This window comes from Salvelinus alpinus, chromosome 34, assembly GCF_045679555.1.
Source record: "Salvelinus alpinus chromosome 34, SLU_Salpinus.1, whole genome shotgun sequence".
In the NCBI taxonomy this organism is placed as follows: domain Eukaryota; kingdom Metazoa; phylum Chordata; class Actinopteri; order Salmoniformes; family Salmonidae; genus Salvelinus; species Salvelinus alpinus.
The window spans coordinates 470,940-487,285 of NC_092119.1; the positions used below are offsets into that span (position 1 = coordinate 470,940).

At 44.7% G+C, this 16,346-nt stretch overlaps 2 protein-coding genes across 4 annotated transcripts in view; both read right to left on the reverse strand.

The window, feature by feature from the left end:
- Positions 1-1,649: 1,649 nt before the first annotated feature.
- On the reverse strand, positions 1,650-10,100 carry LOC139563541 (probable N-acetyltransferase camello). 2 transcript variants are annotated; one of them, XM_071382290.1, is made up of 3 exons: positions 9,964-10,100; positions 7,786-7,921; positions 1,650-3,961 (listed from the first exon to the last, which is right to left on the reverse strand). In XM_071382290.1, the coding sequence occupies exon 3, from the start codon at positions 3,932-3,934 to the stop codon at positions 3,266-3,268; it is 669 nt and encodes a 222-aa protein (XP_071238391.1). In that variant the 5' UTR covers positions 3,935-3,961; positions 7,786-7,921; positions 9,964-10,100; the 3' UTR covers positions 1,650-3,265. The 2 variants fall into 2 exon arrangements, with proteins under 2 accessions (XP_071238391.1, XP_071238392.1); XM_071382291.1 differs by lacking the exon at positions 7,786-7,921 and having other exon boundaries at positions 9,964-10,070.
- A 3,673-nt stretch (positions 10,101-13,773) lies between these two features.
- Positions 13,774-16,346, reverse strand: part of slc39a8 (solute carrier family 39 member 8) — a 49,904-nt gene continuing 47,331 nt past the window's right edge. For both annotated transcript variants that reach the window (XM_071382204.1, XM_071382205.1), the window contains exon 8: positions 13,774-15,001. In XM_071382204.1, coding sequence (XP_071238305.1) covers positions 14,852-15,001 — 150 coding nt within the window. In that variant the 3' untranslated portion in view covers positions 13,774-14,851. The remainder of the gene's footprint in view (positions 15,002-16,346) is intronic.

Genomic DNA, 16,346 nt, shown 5'->3' on the forward strand with positions numbered 1-16,346 from the left:
GCAAGCCGGATTGCAACCCGGAGTTTACACTTACAGTCATTTGCAAGTAACGCACTCAGTCCTCAAGATGGTGTTTTCCCTTTTTCTCCCCGACTGAGGTTCACCCCGTCCAGGGTGATGTCCTTTAACTTTATTACAAAGACGTCTCTGCTAGGCAGAGTTCAGCTTTTTGTGTTATTGGCAGTTAGTCTCACAATCCTTCTTCCTCCTATTGCGATCATGTGCTAGTAGAAGACAGACTGGACATAGTATCAACAGGAACTGAAAGTATAGTTTTAAAAAAAACAGGCATCTTACTTTTGTACCTCTTCATGCACTTATTAAGTCTCTACCACTGATTCTTAATCTCAAGACAAAGTAAAACATTAATTATTGTACTTTTGTAAATACAGGTGTTCCTATAATGTACAGATATTATAACATTCCTTGCCCCCCCCTGCAGTAAGTCCAGTCCTCCTCCTATTCCCCCTCCAGTAAGTCCTGTCCTCCTCCTATTCCCCCTGCAGTAAGTCCTGTCCTCCTCCTATTCCCCCTGCAGTAAGTCCAGTCCTCCTCCTATTCCCCCTGCAGTAAGTCCTGTCCTCCTCCTATTCCCCCTGCAGTAAGTCCAGTCCTCCTCCTATTCCCCCTGCAGTAAGTCCTGTCCTCCTTCTATTCCCCCTGCAGTAAGTCCTGTTCTCCTCCTATTTCTCCTGCAGTAAGTCCAGTTCTCCTATTTCCCCCCTGCAGTAAGTCCTGTTCTCACCCTATTTCCCCCTGCAGGTGGTCCAGTCCTCCTCCTATTCCCCCTGCAGTAAGTCCAGTCCTCACCCTATTTCCCCCCTGCAGTAAGTCCTGTCCTCCTCCTATTCCCCCTGCAGAAAGTCCAGTCCTCACCCTAGTTCCCCCTGCAGTAAGTCCAGTCCTCCTCCTATTCCCCCTCTGCAGTAAGTCCAATCCTCCTCCTATTTCCCCTGCAGTAAGTCCCGTCCTCCTCCTATTCCCCCTGCAGTAAATCCAGTCCTCCTCCGATTCCCCCTGCAGTAAGTCCAGTCCTCCTCCTATTCCCCCTGCAGTAAGTCCAGTTCTCCTCCTATTTCCCCTGCAGTAAGTCCAGTCCTCCTCCTATTCCCCCTGTAGTAAGGTTCTGTCCTCCTCCTATTCCCCCTGCAGTAAGTCCTGTCCTCCTCCTATTCCCCCTGCAGTAAAGCCAGTCCTCCTCCTATTCCCCCTGCAGTAAGTCCAGTCCTCCTCCTATTCCCCCTGCAGTAAGTCCTCCTCCTATTCCCCCTGTAGTAAGTCCTGTCCTCCTCCTATTCCCCCTGCAGTAAGTCCTGTCCTCCTCCTATTCCCCCTGCAGTAAGTCCAGTCCTCATCCTAGTTCCCCCTGCAGTAAGTCCAGTCCTCATCCTATTTCCCCCTGCAGGTGGTCCAGTCATCCTCCTATTCCCCCTGCAGTAAGTCCAGTCCTCCTCCTATTTCCCTCCTGCAGTAAGTCCAGTCCTCCTCCTATTTCCCCCTCTGCAGTAAAGCCAGTCCTCCTCCTATTCCCCCTGCAGTAAAGCCAGTCCTCCTCCTATTTCCCCCTGCAGTAAGTCCAGTCCTCACCCTAGTTCCCCCTGTAAGGGTTTTCTGCCCTCAGTTCATACAAGAGACTACAGGAAACTTCCTTGATCAGAGGTTTGTTTGTTTAATAAAGATTGCAAGCCGGATTGCAACCCGGAGTTTACACTTACAGTCATTTGCAAGTAACACACTCAGTCCTCAAGATGGTGTTTTCCCTTTTTCTCCCCGACTGAGGTTCACCCCGTCCAGGGTGATGTCCTTTAACTTTATTACAAAGACGTCTCTGCTAGGCAGAGTTCAGCTTTTTGTGTTATTGGCAGTTAGTCTCACAATCCTTCTTCCTCCTATTGCGATCATGTGCTAGTAGAAGACAGACTGGGCATAGTATCAACAGGAACTGAAAGTATAGTTTAAAAAAAAAACAGGCATCTTACTTTTGTACCTCTTCATGCACTTATTAAGTGTCTTCCACTGATTCTTAATCTCAAGACAAAGTAAAACATTAATTATTGTACTTTTGTAAATACAGGTGTTCCTATAATGTACAGATATTATAACATTCCTTTCCCCCCCTGCAGTAAGTCCTGTCCTCCTCCTATTCCCCCTCCAGTAAGTCCAGTCCTCCTCCTTTCCCCCCCTGCAGTAAGTCCAGTCCTCCTCCTATTCCCCCCCCAGTAAGTCCTGTCCTCCTCCTATTCCCCCTGTAGTAAGTCCAGTCCTCCTCCTATTCCCCTTGCAGTAAGGCCTGTCCTCCTCCTATTCCCCCTGCAGTAAGTCCAGTCCTCCTATTTCCCCCTGCAGTAAGTCCAGTCCTCCTCCTATCCCCCCTGCAGTAAGTCCTGTCCTCCTCCTATTCCCCCTGCAGTAAGTCCAGTCCTCCTGCTATCCCCCCTGCAGTAAGTCCTGTCCTCCTCCTATTCCCCCTGCAGTAAGTCCTGTCCTCCTCCTATTCCCCCTGCAGTAAGTCCTCCTCCTATTCCCCTTGCAGTAAGTCCTGTCCTCCTCCTATTCCCCCTGCAGTAAGTCCAGTCCTCCTCCTATTTCCCCCTGCAGTAAGTCCAGTCCTCCTCCTATTTCCCCCTGCAGTAAGTCCAGTCCTCCTCCTATTTCCCCCTGCAGTAAGTCCAGTCCTCCTCCTATTCCCCCTGCAGTAAGTCCAGTCCTCCTCCTATTCCCCCTGCAGTAAGTCCTGTCCTCCTCCTATTCCCCCTGCAGTAAGTCCAGTCCTCCTCCTATCCCCCCTGCAGTAAGTCCTGTCCTCCTCCTATTCCCCCTGCAGTAAGTCCAGTCCTCCTCCTATCCCCCCTGCAGTAAGTCCTGTCCTCCTCCTATCCCCCCTGCAGTAAGTCCTGTCCTCCTCCTATTCCCCCTGCAGTAAGTCCAGTCCTCCTCCTATCCCCCCTGCAGTAAGTCCAGTCCTCCTCCTATTTCCCCCTGCAGTAAGTCCAGTCCTCCTCCTATTTCCCCCTGCAGTAAGTCCAGTCCTCCTCCTATATCCCCCTGCAGTAAGTCCAGTCCTCCTCCTATATCCCCCTGCAGTAAGTCCTGTCATCCTCCTATTCCCCCTGCAGTAAGTCCAGTCCTCCTTCTATTTCCCCCTGCAGTAAGTCCAGTCCTCTTCCTATATCCCCCTGCAGTAAGTCCTGTCATCCTCCTATTCCCCCTGCAGTAAGTCCAGTCCTCCTTCTATTTCCCCCCTGCAGTAAGTCCAGTCCTCTTCCTATTTCCCCCCTTGCAGTAAGTCCAGTTTATACTCTATCAGAGTAAAGTTGGTGATTTTGGCGACGGGCTCAGGGATGACGAACTCTCTGACCCGTGTGTAGCCCACGTTCTCATACAGCCTCTGTGCATCAGTCTGCACAACAGACGTGTAGAGGACGACCGCAGGGAAGCCTCTCTCCCTGCTGAAGTCTGCCACTGTCCTGCTGAGGGCCTTAGCGATACCCATCCTCCGGTGTGTCCGACGTACAGACAACCTCTTCAGCTCCATGCAGCCCGGTTCCCTCTCCGCGGGCAGGCAGGCCACCGTTGCCACCACCCGGCCGTCGCTCTCAGCCACCCAGAAACACGAGTCCTTGTTCTCCAGGTAGGTCTCCTGGATGTTGTCGAGGTCCTTCCTCAGGGAGGTGTCGATGTAGCTGTTGAAGAGGTAGCCCACCAGCTGCTTGGCCCCGGCCAGGAGGAGAGTGACCCCTACTACAGGCAGCAGGACGGACCTGGAGCTGGCCAGCAGGGCGCAGAACGTGACCATCAGGATCATCTGGGTCAGGGGCTGTTTGAGGAGGTGCATGAAGGAGGAAGGGACGTGCTCGCTCATCCCCATGGTGAAGATCTCCTTCACGGTCTCCTTGTCGTCTTCCTCAAATCTCCGGATAGTGATGCCAGCCATGGCACTGGTGGGTGGCACTGCTCAGCCCTTTAATAGAGACGACACAGTGAGAGCTGGCAGTCTACTCAGTACAGCCTACCGTTCAGTCCAACGCTGACAGTCTACTCAGTACAGCCTACCGTTCAGTCCAACGCTGACAGTCTACTCAGTACAGCCTACCGTTCAGTCCAACGCTGACAGTCTACTCAGTACAGCCTACCGTTCAGTCCAACGCTGACAGTCTACTCAGTACAGCCTACCGTTCAGTCCAACGCTGACAGTCTACTCAGTACAGCCTAGAACCTAAATCAGCGCTTTATTATGGACAGACTTCTCCCCATCTTAGCTACTGTTGTATCAATATGTTTTGACCATGACGGTTTACAATCCAGGGTTACCCCAAGCAATTTATTCACCTCAACTTGCTCAATTTCCACATTATTCATTACAATATTTAGTTGAGGTTTAGGGTTTAATGAATGTTTTACTCAGTCACTCGTCTCAGGGAACAAGTCTCCCCTTCTCAAAACATCTTGTATTGAATCCGAATCCCGTAACTAGTCATTGTTATTCAATTTATTAATTTCCTGTCTACTTTTCTCTGAAGAAGCACGAATCGTGCGAAACGTCAGGAATTTTTTCTTCTTAAATTTTAAACTCTGCCTGGGTCATTTTAGTCTGCCTACTTGGCTGAGGCCAAAGGGTCGTTTTAGTCTGCCTACTTGGCTGAGGCCATAGGGTCGTTTTAGTCTGCCTACTTGGCTGAGGCCATAGGGTCGTTTTAGTCTGCCTACTTGGCTGAGGCCATAGGGTCGTTTTAGTCTGCCTACTTGGCTGAGGCCATAGGGTCGTTTTAGTCTGTCTACTTGGCTGAGGCCATAGGGTCGTTTTAGTCTGCCTACTTGGCTGAGGCCATGGGGTCGTTTTAGTCTGCCTACTTGGCTGAGGCCATAGGGTCGTTTTAGTCTGCCTACTTGGCTGAGGCCATGGGGTCGTTTTAGTCTGCCTACTTGGCTGAGGCCATAGGGTCGTTTTAGTCTGCCTACTTGGCTGAGGCCATAGGGTCGTTTTAGTCTGCCTACTTGGCTGAGGCCATAGGGTCGTTTTAGTCTGCCTACTTGGCTGAGGCCATAGGGTCGTTTTAGTCTGCCTACTTGGCTGAGGCCATGGGGTCGTTTTAGTCTGCCTACTTGGCTGAGGCCATGGGGTCGTTTTAGTTTGCCTACTTGGCTGAGGCCATGGGGTCGTTTTAGTCTGCCTACTTGGCTGAGGCCATAGGGTCGTTTTAGTCTGCCTACTTGGCTGAGGCCATGGGGTCGTTTTAGTCTGCCTACTTGGCTGAGGCCATGGGGTCGTTTTAGTCTGCCTACTTGGCTGAGGCCATGGGGTCGTTTTAGTTTGCCTACTTGGCTGAGGCCATGGGGTCGTTTTAGTCTGCCTACTTGGCTGAGGCCATAGGGTCGTTTTAGTCTGTCTACTTGGCTGAGGCCATAGGGTCGTTTTAGTCTGCCTACTTGGCTGAGGCCATGGGGTCGTTTTAGTCTGCCTACTTGGCTGAGGCCATGGGGTCGTTTTAGTCTGCCTACTTGGCTGAGGCCATGGGGTCGTTTTAGTCTGCCTACTTGGCTGAGGCCATGGGGTCGTTTTAGTCTGCCTACTTGGCTGAGGCCATAGGGTCGTTTTAGTCTGCCTACTTGGCTGAGGCCATGGGGTCGTTTTAGTCTGCCTACTTGGCTGAGGCCATGGGGTCGTTTTAGTCTGCCTACTTGGCTGAGGCCATAGGGTCGTTTTAGTCTGCCTACTTGGCTGAGGCCATAGGGTCGTTTTAGTCTGCCTACTTGGCTGAGGCCATAAGGTCGTTTTAGTCTGCCTACTTGGCTGAGGCCATGGGGTCGTTTTAGTCTGTCTACTTGGCTGAGGCCATAGGGTCGTTTTAGTCTGCCTACTTGGCGTTGTTAAGTAGGGCTACTTGTCTGTCATTATTCCATTGCTGATGACATCTGTCATTATTGCTGGGTTCACGTGCTAGTCGGAACTAGGAAACTCTGTAATTTCCCACTTGCTAACGGGTTGTAGTCATACACTTGCCACGTTCAACCAGTTAGCAAGTCGAACATTTCAGAGTTCCCTAGTTCTGAGTAGCACATGAACGAGGCATATGTCGTGATCCAAGCCCATGCTTCCATGATATTATTAATTCTCTCCCCAGGCATGTTTACCAAGCAACAGATCATTAGAAAAACGAAATGCCATGTAGATAGTTTATTTCGATGGTACAAATGTTGTGACCAGTGTCAGGAGAGAAGTTTTGGTCCTCTCTAAAGTGAACCAATATATGGTGAATAGTGAGTTCTCCTACCTTCATCTCAATGTGTCTGGAGTAAACGCAGGCAGTAGTAGCTAGCCATGCATTAGGCTATTTATTAACCCATTTCATTGATCATTGAATAGGACAAAGTAAGTATATCGTGTGCATTTTCATCTGCCAGGTTGTTTACCTTCGAACAACGTGAATGAGTGACGGAACGTAACGATGTACTGAGTGACAGAGCAGTAGTGAGGTAACGATGGCCATCGTATTTCTAATGTTTATCATTGAAAGAATGTAGCCAACTACATTTCCTAATGTTTTGCTTAAAAAGTTAATCTTGCATTTTAACTTTCTTCTGGGAAAAAAGGAGAGAAGTAGCCTACGCATCAGACAGACCGCTGTCTGGTGACCCAATGAAGAGATCAGATATATATTCAGCCCAGTGGAAAAGTGCAACAGGAGCTGAAGAAGTGCAACTAAGGCACGAAATGACTTATTTTCCATTCATGACTTGGAGCGAACACTGACTGAAGCTGGGCAGAATTTACAATAACAAGCTATTTAGATCTGCAGCAAACTCTTTTTCTGTGTTTTATCTAAAAATCCTGCTGCTTTAACGAATGTTGCATTAACAAATCCTGCATAAACAAATCCTGCATTAACAAATCCTGCATTAACGAATCCTGCATTAACAAATCCTGCATTAACAAATCCTGCATTAACAAATCCTGCATTAACAAATCCTGCATTAACGCGCCCTCTGTAGGGTTAGTGTTCCCATAAGGCCATATCTCCATGTTATAGCGAGTGTTTACAGAAGGCCAACAGAAGACAGAGGAACCGCCTGTTCTAATTACCTATCTCGCAAGCTCCAAACACCTGTGTGTAATGGAAAAATACCGCCAAAATCATGTTGTCAACGAAAAATACTCTCGGCTGCAACTGCGATAAAGCCGGGTTAACACAGTATACAGTGTGTATTTTGCAATTGTGAGTTTATTTTTTATGTGATATGAAAGTAAAGGGCTTTATATTTCTGGAACCGTATCGCAATTGAGAATCGGTTCAAGTTTATATGGAGTATTTGGCTGTTTTTGCTGCCAGAGTCAGTCTACCTGGAGCATTTTGCTGTTTATGCTGCCAGAGTCAGTCTACCTGGAGTATTTGGCTGTTTTTGCTGCCAGAGTCAGTCTACCTGGAGCATTTTGCTGTTTATGCTGCCAGAGTCAGTCTACCTGGAGTATTTGGCTGTTTATGAGGCCAGAGTTAGTCTACCTGGAGTATTTGGCTGTTTTTGCTGCCAGAGTCAGTCTACCTGGAGCATTTTGCTGTTTATGCTGCCAGAGTCAGTCTACCTGGAGAATTTGGCTGTTTTTGCTGCCAGAGCCAATATGGAATATAATAATAATAATATGGAATATATTTTTCTCGCACAGAATATGTACTATGGGGAAAGGAGATTGACATAGGCTAATGCTTTCGCTGTTCGTTAGGCCTACTCATCTTGTTGGCTGACGAAAAGTAAAATGTGGACAGTTCTTCCAATTTCTTCAATATGCACCTTGGAATTGGATGAGGATGGGCACAGTTGCGTCCCCGATGTGTCCGTCTTCACTTGTAGCCTGTGAGAAAGACCGGGTCACGTGACGGAGAGCCGTGTGAGTGAGATGAGAGGTTCTTCGGAGCAGGGAGAAGGGCTGCAAAAGGCATAGATATTTTAGGGTGCATTATGGCCACACAAAGGGGATCCCGCTGGGAAATTTGAGGCGTTATCAAGTGCTTCTCAAAAAACAAAGCAGAGCTCATCCATTTCATGCGACTTTTTTCAAATCATCGTTAGTTGCATCATGAAGCCTTAGAATGTATTAAAACTCCAAACATATCAGCCCAACGTTTGTAGAACAACTAAAGTTACATTAGTAACTCTACATTAAGCAGATAGGAGGACCTGTTTATTTGTTAACCGCTCAACACAGAATAATTGTATGTGAACACTCCCTCAAATAGTTGAGAAAATATTATTTATATTTTATTCAGCTTTGTTCAATTGTATTCTTCATACTATAAAATAATGCCATGGAATTCTAAGCAAATCTTGTCTGCTAAATGAACTAGTGTAGCCCACAGCCGTATGGCATAGCCAGATCAGGACCTAACATCAGGACAACTCAGAGATATGCTATTCTGTTCTTCTGAAATAGTTTACATTTTCTTCATATCATGTTTCTTTAGACCTAAAATAAATAATGGATTTATTGTGAAGGTGTAGGCTATATTACATGGATTAATTAAGACTTTTTAATAATGTAGATGTTTCAAAAGGTCTGCATCAGTGGCTCGTGTTGAAGCCAGGAGATTCTAAGTGTGTTTATATTAAAGGTCCAGATTCTAAGTGTGTTTATATTAAAGGTCCAGATTCTAAGTGTGTTTATATTAAAGGTCCATTGCCGTGAGACCGACAGTTATTTGCTTGACAATCACCGGCTGACGAAATTTCGTGACCCCCCACAGCCCTCTCGCCTCACCTGAATGTCACCTGAATGTCACCTGAATGTCACCTGAATGGATTGCCTGGAAACCCAACTCAGGCTGAAATTAGGATTTTAATTTTTACTGTTTTATTTCACCTTTATTTAACAAGGTAGGCCAGTTGAGAACAATTTCTCATCTACAACTGCAACCTGGCCAAGATAAAGCCAAGCAGTGAGACAAAAACAACAACACAGAGTTACACATGGAATAAACAAACATACAGTCAATAGTACAGTAGAAAAAGTCTATATACAGTGTGTGCAAACGAGGTAGGATAAGGGAGGTAAGGCAATAATTAGGCCTTAGTGGCGAAATAATTACAATTTAGCAATTAAACCCTGGAGTGATAGATGTACAAGTAGAAATACTGAGTCAGGAAAGTTTCCTCTCACAACCTCTACAGGCCGCCAGAATATTTAATCAAATTATATTTTAACGTTCTTTACCGGTTGTCCATGTGGTTGGTCCTTTTGGCAGTAGGAATGTGAGACAATATTTCCACAGGAATATATAATTATGTCAAATTTTCAAAGCGTTGGTAAAGCATTCAGATTTCTACCTGGAGCATGTACACAACCGTGTAAACACGTGCCTGCATAACGTTACTTACTCCTGTGTTTTTATGTTGTGCACAAACTTCAGGTGATTTACATCTGAACGATCCAACCAGCGCTTTGAAAAGTTGATGCAATTATACTTATATCCTGTGGATATATTGTCTCACATTCCTACCGACAAAAAGGACCAACCGCACGGAAAACTGGTAAAGTACGTTAAAATATATAATTGTATTCAACAACATGTTGGCTTATAGAGTAAACTGTCCTTATTCAAACGCTCATTTCTGCCTGACAGAGTTCAGTGCAATTCAATGTCGGGTCCGAGACAACTGACCGCAGTGTCAATGCCCCATATTTCAGTAATCCAATTAATGCGACATCAAACCTGATCTTCCCTAGCTATTTGATACCTAGCTACATTAGTTATTCGTTTCTATCGATTAGCAAATAGCACGTAACTCTCCTGGCAAACTAAAGCTAGCTATCAGCTCTGAATTGTTACCTAGCTAGATAGCGAGTTATCTTTTTATTTAACCTTTATTAAACTAGGCCGATAATCAGATCATATATATTTACATTCCATCACAACGTGTATGATTAATCTTTCAGCTGTCAATGGAAACGATTTGTAAGAGATAAAACCCCACCTGATTGTGATATGTCTCTGAGAAATATAAAATCCTGTTGGAGAGAAACAATTAGCAGTTTAGTTGATTGTGGTTCTGACGTCCGCATTCACTGAGATGGGAGGGGTTTAGGGTATGTCTTGTTTTCCGATTGGCTGAAAGGAACATTCAGTCACTCCTACTCTTCATTCTGCAGTTTATTGGCACCGTAATAAAAATGATGGTTATATAAACACATGGACAGTTTATGTAGAAAGATAAAACAAGGGGGCAAGTAAACACGTGACATTTTTTATCTTGCTATGCTATCTTCATAGGATTCCGTGTGGCTCAGAGGGTATAGCATGAGGCTTGCAACGCCATGGTTGTTGTTTCGGGACCAGCACCTAAATGACTGCATTGTGTCCCACCACCCGCCAACACCTCGTTTACGCTACTGCTACTCTCCGTTCATTATATATGGATAGTCACTTTAACCATATCTACATGTACATACTACCTCAACCAGCCTGACTAACCGGTGTCTGTATATAGCCTCTCTACTGGTATAGCCTCTCTACTGTATATAGCCTCTCTACTGTATATAGCCTCTCTACTGGTATAGCCTCTCTACTGTATATAGCCTCTCTACTGTATATAGCCTCTCTACAGTGTATAGCCTCTCTACTGTATGTAGCCTCTCTACTGTATGTAGCCTCTCTACTGTATATAGCCTCTACTGTGTATAGCCTCTCTACTGTATGTAGCCTCTCTACTGTATGTAGCCTCTCTACTGTATGTAGCCTCTCTACTGTATATAGCCTCTCTACTGTATATAGCCTCTCTGCTGTATATAGCCTCTCTGCTGTATATAGCCTCACTACTGTGTATAGCCTCTCTACTGTATATAGCCTCTCTACTGTATGTAGCCTCTCTACTGTGTGTAGCCTCGCTACTGTATATAGCCTCTCTACTGTGTATAGCCTCTCTACTGTGTATAGCCTCTCTACTGTATATAGCCTCTCTACTGTATATAGCCTCTCTACTGTATATAGCCTCTCTACTGTGTATAGCCTCTCTACTGTATATAGCCTCTCTGTTGTATATAGCCTCACTACTGTATATAGCCTCTCTACTGTATGTAGCCTCTCTACTGTATATAGCCTCTCTACTGTGTATAGCCTCTCTACTGTATGTAGCCTCTCTACTGTATATAGCCTCTCTACTGTATATAGCCTCGCTACTGTATATAGCCTCGCTACTGTATATAGCCTCTCTACTGTTATAGCCTCTCTACTGTATATAGCCTCTCTACTGTATATAGCCTCTCTACTGTATATGGCCTCGCTACTGTATATAGCCTCTCTACTGTATATAGCCTCTCTACTGTATGTAGCCTCTCTACTGTATATAGCCTCGCTACTGTATATAGCCTGTCTACTGTATATATAGCCTCTCTACTGTATATAGCCTCTCTACTGTTATAGCCTCTCTACTGTGTATAGCCTCTCTACTGTGTATAGCCTCTCTACTGTATATAGCCTCTCTACTGTATATAGCCTCTCTACTGTCTAGAGCCTCTCTACTGTGTATAGCCTCTCTACTGTATATAGCCTCTCTACTGTATAGAGCCTCTCTACTGTATATAGCCTCTCCACTGTTATTTTTCACTGTCTTTTCACTGTTGTTTTTATTTCTTTACTTACCTATTGTTCACCTAACACCTTTTTTTGCACTATTGGTTAGAGCCTGTAAGTAAGCATTTCACTGTAAGGTGTTGTATTCGGCATACGTGATAAATAAACTTTGATTTGTAGTTACTCACTATTCTAAATCGCTCTGGATAAGAGCGTATGTTAAATGGCCTAGCTCACACATTATTGAATCATTTTTCTACAGCAAAGAGATTGAGTCCGGTGGAATTTATTTATTACTGAACATAAATATAAAACGCAACATGTAAAGTGTTGGTCCCATGTTTCATGAGCTGAAATAAAAGATCACAGAAATGTTCCATTCCACAAAAAGCTTATTTCTCAAATGTTGTACACACATTTGTTTACATCCCTGTTAATGAGCATTTCTATTTTGCCAAGATAAATCCATCCACATGACAGGTGTGGCATGTCAAGAAGCTGATTAAACAGCATGATCATTACACAGGTGCACCTTGTGCTGGGGACAATAAAAGGCTACTAAAAAGGTGCAGTTTTGTCAAACAACACAATGTCACAGATGTCTCAAGTTTCCAGGGAGTGTGCAATTGGCATGCTGACTGCAGGAATGTCCACAAGAGCTGGTGACAGAGAATTTAATGTTCATTTCTCTACCATAAGCCACCTCCCACGTCGTTTTAGAGAATTTGGCAGTGCGTCCAACCGGCCTCACAACCACAGACCAGGTGTAACCACGCCAGCCCAGGACCTCCACATCTGGCTTCTTCACCTGCTGGATCGTCTGAGACCAGCCACCCGGACAGCTGATAAAACTGAGGAGTATTTCTGTCTGTAATAAAGCCCATTTGTGGGGGAAAACTCGTTCTGATTGGCTGGGCCTGTCCTCCCAGGCTGCACTACTGCCCAGTCATAGGAAATCCATAGATTAGGACCTAATGAATTTATTTAAATTGACTGATTTCCTCATATGAACTGTAACTCAGTAAAATTGTTGAAAATTGTTGCATGTTGCGTTTATATTTTTGTTCAATATATATCATCTGTCAAACCCTTTCCACGGAGGGCCAAGTGTCTGCAGGTTTTTTTGTACTTGATTGATGAATTAAAGTAACTAATTAGTAAAGACCTCCCCTCACCTGGTTGTCTAGGACTTAATTGACCAATACAATTTGATTCGAAAGGAAAAACCTGCAAACACTAGGCCCTCCGTGGAATGAGTTTAGTACCCTTATTGTATATCAACCCTGAACTGCTGATGCTACAGTACGTGTTGGCCATAGAGCCCCACAGTATGAGTCATAATACCCATAAAACCTAGCAGTCAAACAGGGAAATGGTTCCAATCGTTTTTCCATCATTCATTTTTCCCATTGGGAATTTTAGAAACACTTAAAATAAGGGCTGTGTTTCTGGCGCTACATTTTGTTAACCATGTAAAGCTCTCTCTAGGACAAGGTAACACTTATCAATATATTCAGCTCTATTTACTCTCAGATTCGAAAATGCTAATTAGCATCAAAGTAGACATCATTGAAGACTACAAATCCCAGCAAGCTCCTGCACATCATCTCTAGCTGACACCTTTGCTAACAGGTATTGTTACACAAGACAGTGTACAGAATTGTCCATTTAAAAAAAAAAAAGGCAATTTATTAATTACTAAATTTAGCCTCGGTGTACTCACTGACAAACTGAAATGGTCCACCCACACAGACAGTGCCTCCTCAACCTTAGGAGGCTGAAGAAATTTGGCTTGTCACCTAAAACCCTCACAAACTTCTACAGATGCACAATCGAGAGCATCCTGTCGGGCTGTATCACCGCCTGGTACGGCAACTGCTCCGCCCACAACCGTAAGGCTCTCCAGAGGGTAGTGAGGTCTGCACAACGCATCACCGGGGGCAAACTACCTGCCCTCCAGGACACCTACAGCACCCGATGTTACAGGAAGGCCATAAAGATCAGCACGGACAACAACCACCCGAGCCACTGCCTGTTCACCCCGCTATCATCCAGAAGGCGAGGTCAGTACAGGCGCATCAAAGCCGGGACCGAGAGACTGAAATACAGGTTCTCAAGAGCCATCAGACTGTTAAACAGCCATCACTAGCACAGAGAGGCTGCTGCCTACATACAGACTTGAAATCATTGGTCACTTTAATAAATGGAACACTAGTCACTTTAATAATGTCACTTTAATAATGTTTACATATCTTGCATTGCTCATCTCATATATACATACTGTATTCTATACTATCTATTGCATCTTAGTCTATGCCGCTCTGACATTGTTCGTCCATATATTTATATATTCTTAATTCCATTCCTTTACTTAGATTTATGTGTATTAGGTAGTTGTTGTGAAATTGTTAGATATTACTTGAAAGAAAATGTTTTTATATACTGTATTTTTATTTGTATATTTAGCTCACATAATATAATTTAAAAGTATGCATTAAGGTGTCTATATAATAGAAGAAATGGGCAAAGACGAATGTAACATTAATACATGCATGTCTATAACTTCCTAAATACTTGATGCAACGGTGGAGGAGTTCCAAGATGGAGGCACGGTGATTCAACAGCGCCCCCTATCAGTCATCTAGTGTATATATAAATCATTGGTGGAGACAACAGATCATCCGCAGTTCAACTAAAAGCAAGACAAGTTCACAAGAACATTGTAAAGACTGAAAAAATAATTTATTGAAAACATTTGTTTTAAATACATTGTTTCTTTATTTCATTTACACTAGTTACGTGATTGTTCCCTCTATTTAAATATAATGATAGTCAGGAAAAAAATAAAAAATAAAAGGACAAATATTCAGTTTCCCAGTAAACAATTAGTGTATAACAAGACGTGGGCCCTTCCCTGTCCAATGTGATGTCGGAGCGGAATGAAAGCAGCTCTGTTCATTCACGTTTTGTTCTTTGAAAATGATTTATTTCTCTCATTGTTCCTCTCATTCTCGTTTTTCTCTCCCTCCCTTGTTCTTTTCTTCCCTCTCACCCAGCTCTACCCAATGATGTGTATGAACACTAGAATGCCGACGCTATATATTGGCCAATGACAGGCTTTGAAGCCACCGTCCACCATTTTGGTACTCCTCAGAAGGAGCAGTCCTCCGTAGGAATGAAATTAATTCTACGGTATTTCAATAAAAAAAAAGATGGTGGCGCAGTGGCTTCAAAACAGCCCCCCCCCCCCCCCTCCTGTCAGTCATCTAGTTACTATAGCTACGGCATTGGCTCTAACCCAGGTTGATCTCACCGACGAACATGGTGATGAGCAGGATGATAGCGAACCCGGTGAGCAGCCCGGCGTTCTGGATCAGGAAGAAGATAACATTGGTCGCCGTCGACCCGTCCTGTTCATTCATCACGGCGTTCATCTCTGGGAACTGAAATCAGAACCAACTCGGGTTTTAAACCAACAGTTAAATATCACATTCCGTTTCTTCCCAAAATATCAGATTCATTTCAGTCTCTCTCTCTTTCACTCCCTCTCTCTCCCTCTCTCGCCCTCGTTCTACCGTCCTCCCTGACTCCATTGCAGCTATCATCAGGTCACACTGTTTTACAGTCAATAAAGCTGTGTTCCCTCTCTCCCTCCTTGAGGGGGTAGAAGCAGCTCTGCAGCTGTGATAACACATCAACTGATAACACGTACAGTATGGTATGATGAGAAACTGACTGTCCACTGGGTCATTCAGTGGTTGTGTCCTTAAAAAAATAAAATAATGACCCGTCTGCTCGCCCTGCAGGACCAGAGAACCTTCATACTAAACTCAATATAGACTACTACTGAGCTATTGAAAAGTTAGGTCCCTGATTCTCTAATGCCGTTACATGTACGCCCTGCTTGGCAGCTGAAGGTTGATGAACGGCACAAGTTAAAAACTAAAGTAAATTCAGTAAATCAGTCAGTTAGGGGGGGGGGGATCTAAAGGATAAGTAGCCTGAGAGCTGAAGCAGATCAGATGGCATTGAGGGTGGAGGAAGCAACATGGGAGAATCTCAATTGCATTTCCTTGATTCCTAGCATCCTCTCTCCTCACCTCAAGGTCCCTCCCCTCTACGAGAAATGCAAGGAATCAAGGAAATGCAATTGGCATGTCCCATGTCACTCACCATATCTACCAGTGCTATGTAGAGGGACATTCTCCTTCACCATGTCTACCAGTAGAGGAACATTCTCCTTCACCATGTCTACCAGTAGAGGAACATTCTCCTTCACCATGTCTACCAATAGAGGAACATTCTCCTTCACCATGTCTACCAGTAGAGGAACATTCTCCTTCACCATGTCTACCAATAGAGGAACATTCTCCTTCACCATGTCTACCAGTAGAGGAACATTCTCCTTCACCATGTCTACCAGTAGAGGAACATTCTCCTTCACCATGTCTACCAGTAGAGGAACATTCTCCTTCACCATGTCTACCAGTAGAGGAACATTCTCCTTCACCATGTCTACCAGTAGAGGAACATTCTCCTTCACCATGTCTACCAGTAGAGGAACATTCTCCTTCACCATGTCTACCAGTAGAGGAACATTCTCCTTCACCATGTCTACCAGTAGAGGAACATTCTCCTTCACCATGTCTACCAGTAGAGGAACATTCTCCTTCACCATGTCTACCAGTAGAGGAACATTCTCCTTCACCATGTCTACCAGTAGAGGAACATTCTCCTTCACCATGTCTACCAGTAGAGGAACATTCTCCTTCACCATGTCTACCAGTA

Coding starts and splice junctions, on each gene's coding strand:
- LOC139563541 (XM_071382290.1), bottom strand. CDS start 3,934: ATGGCTGGCATCACTATCCGGAGATTTGAGGAAGACGACAAGGAGACC.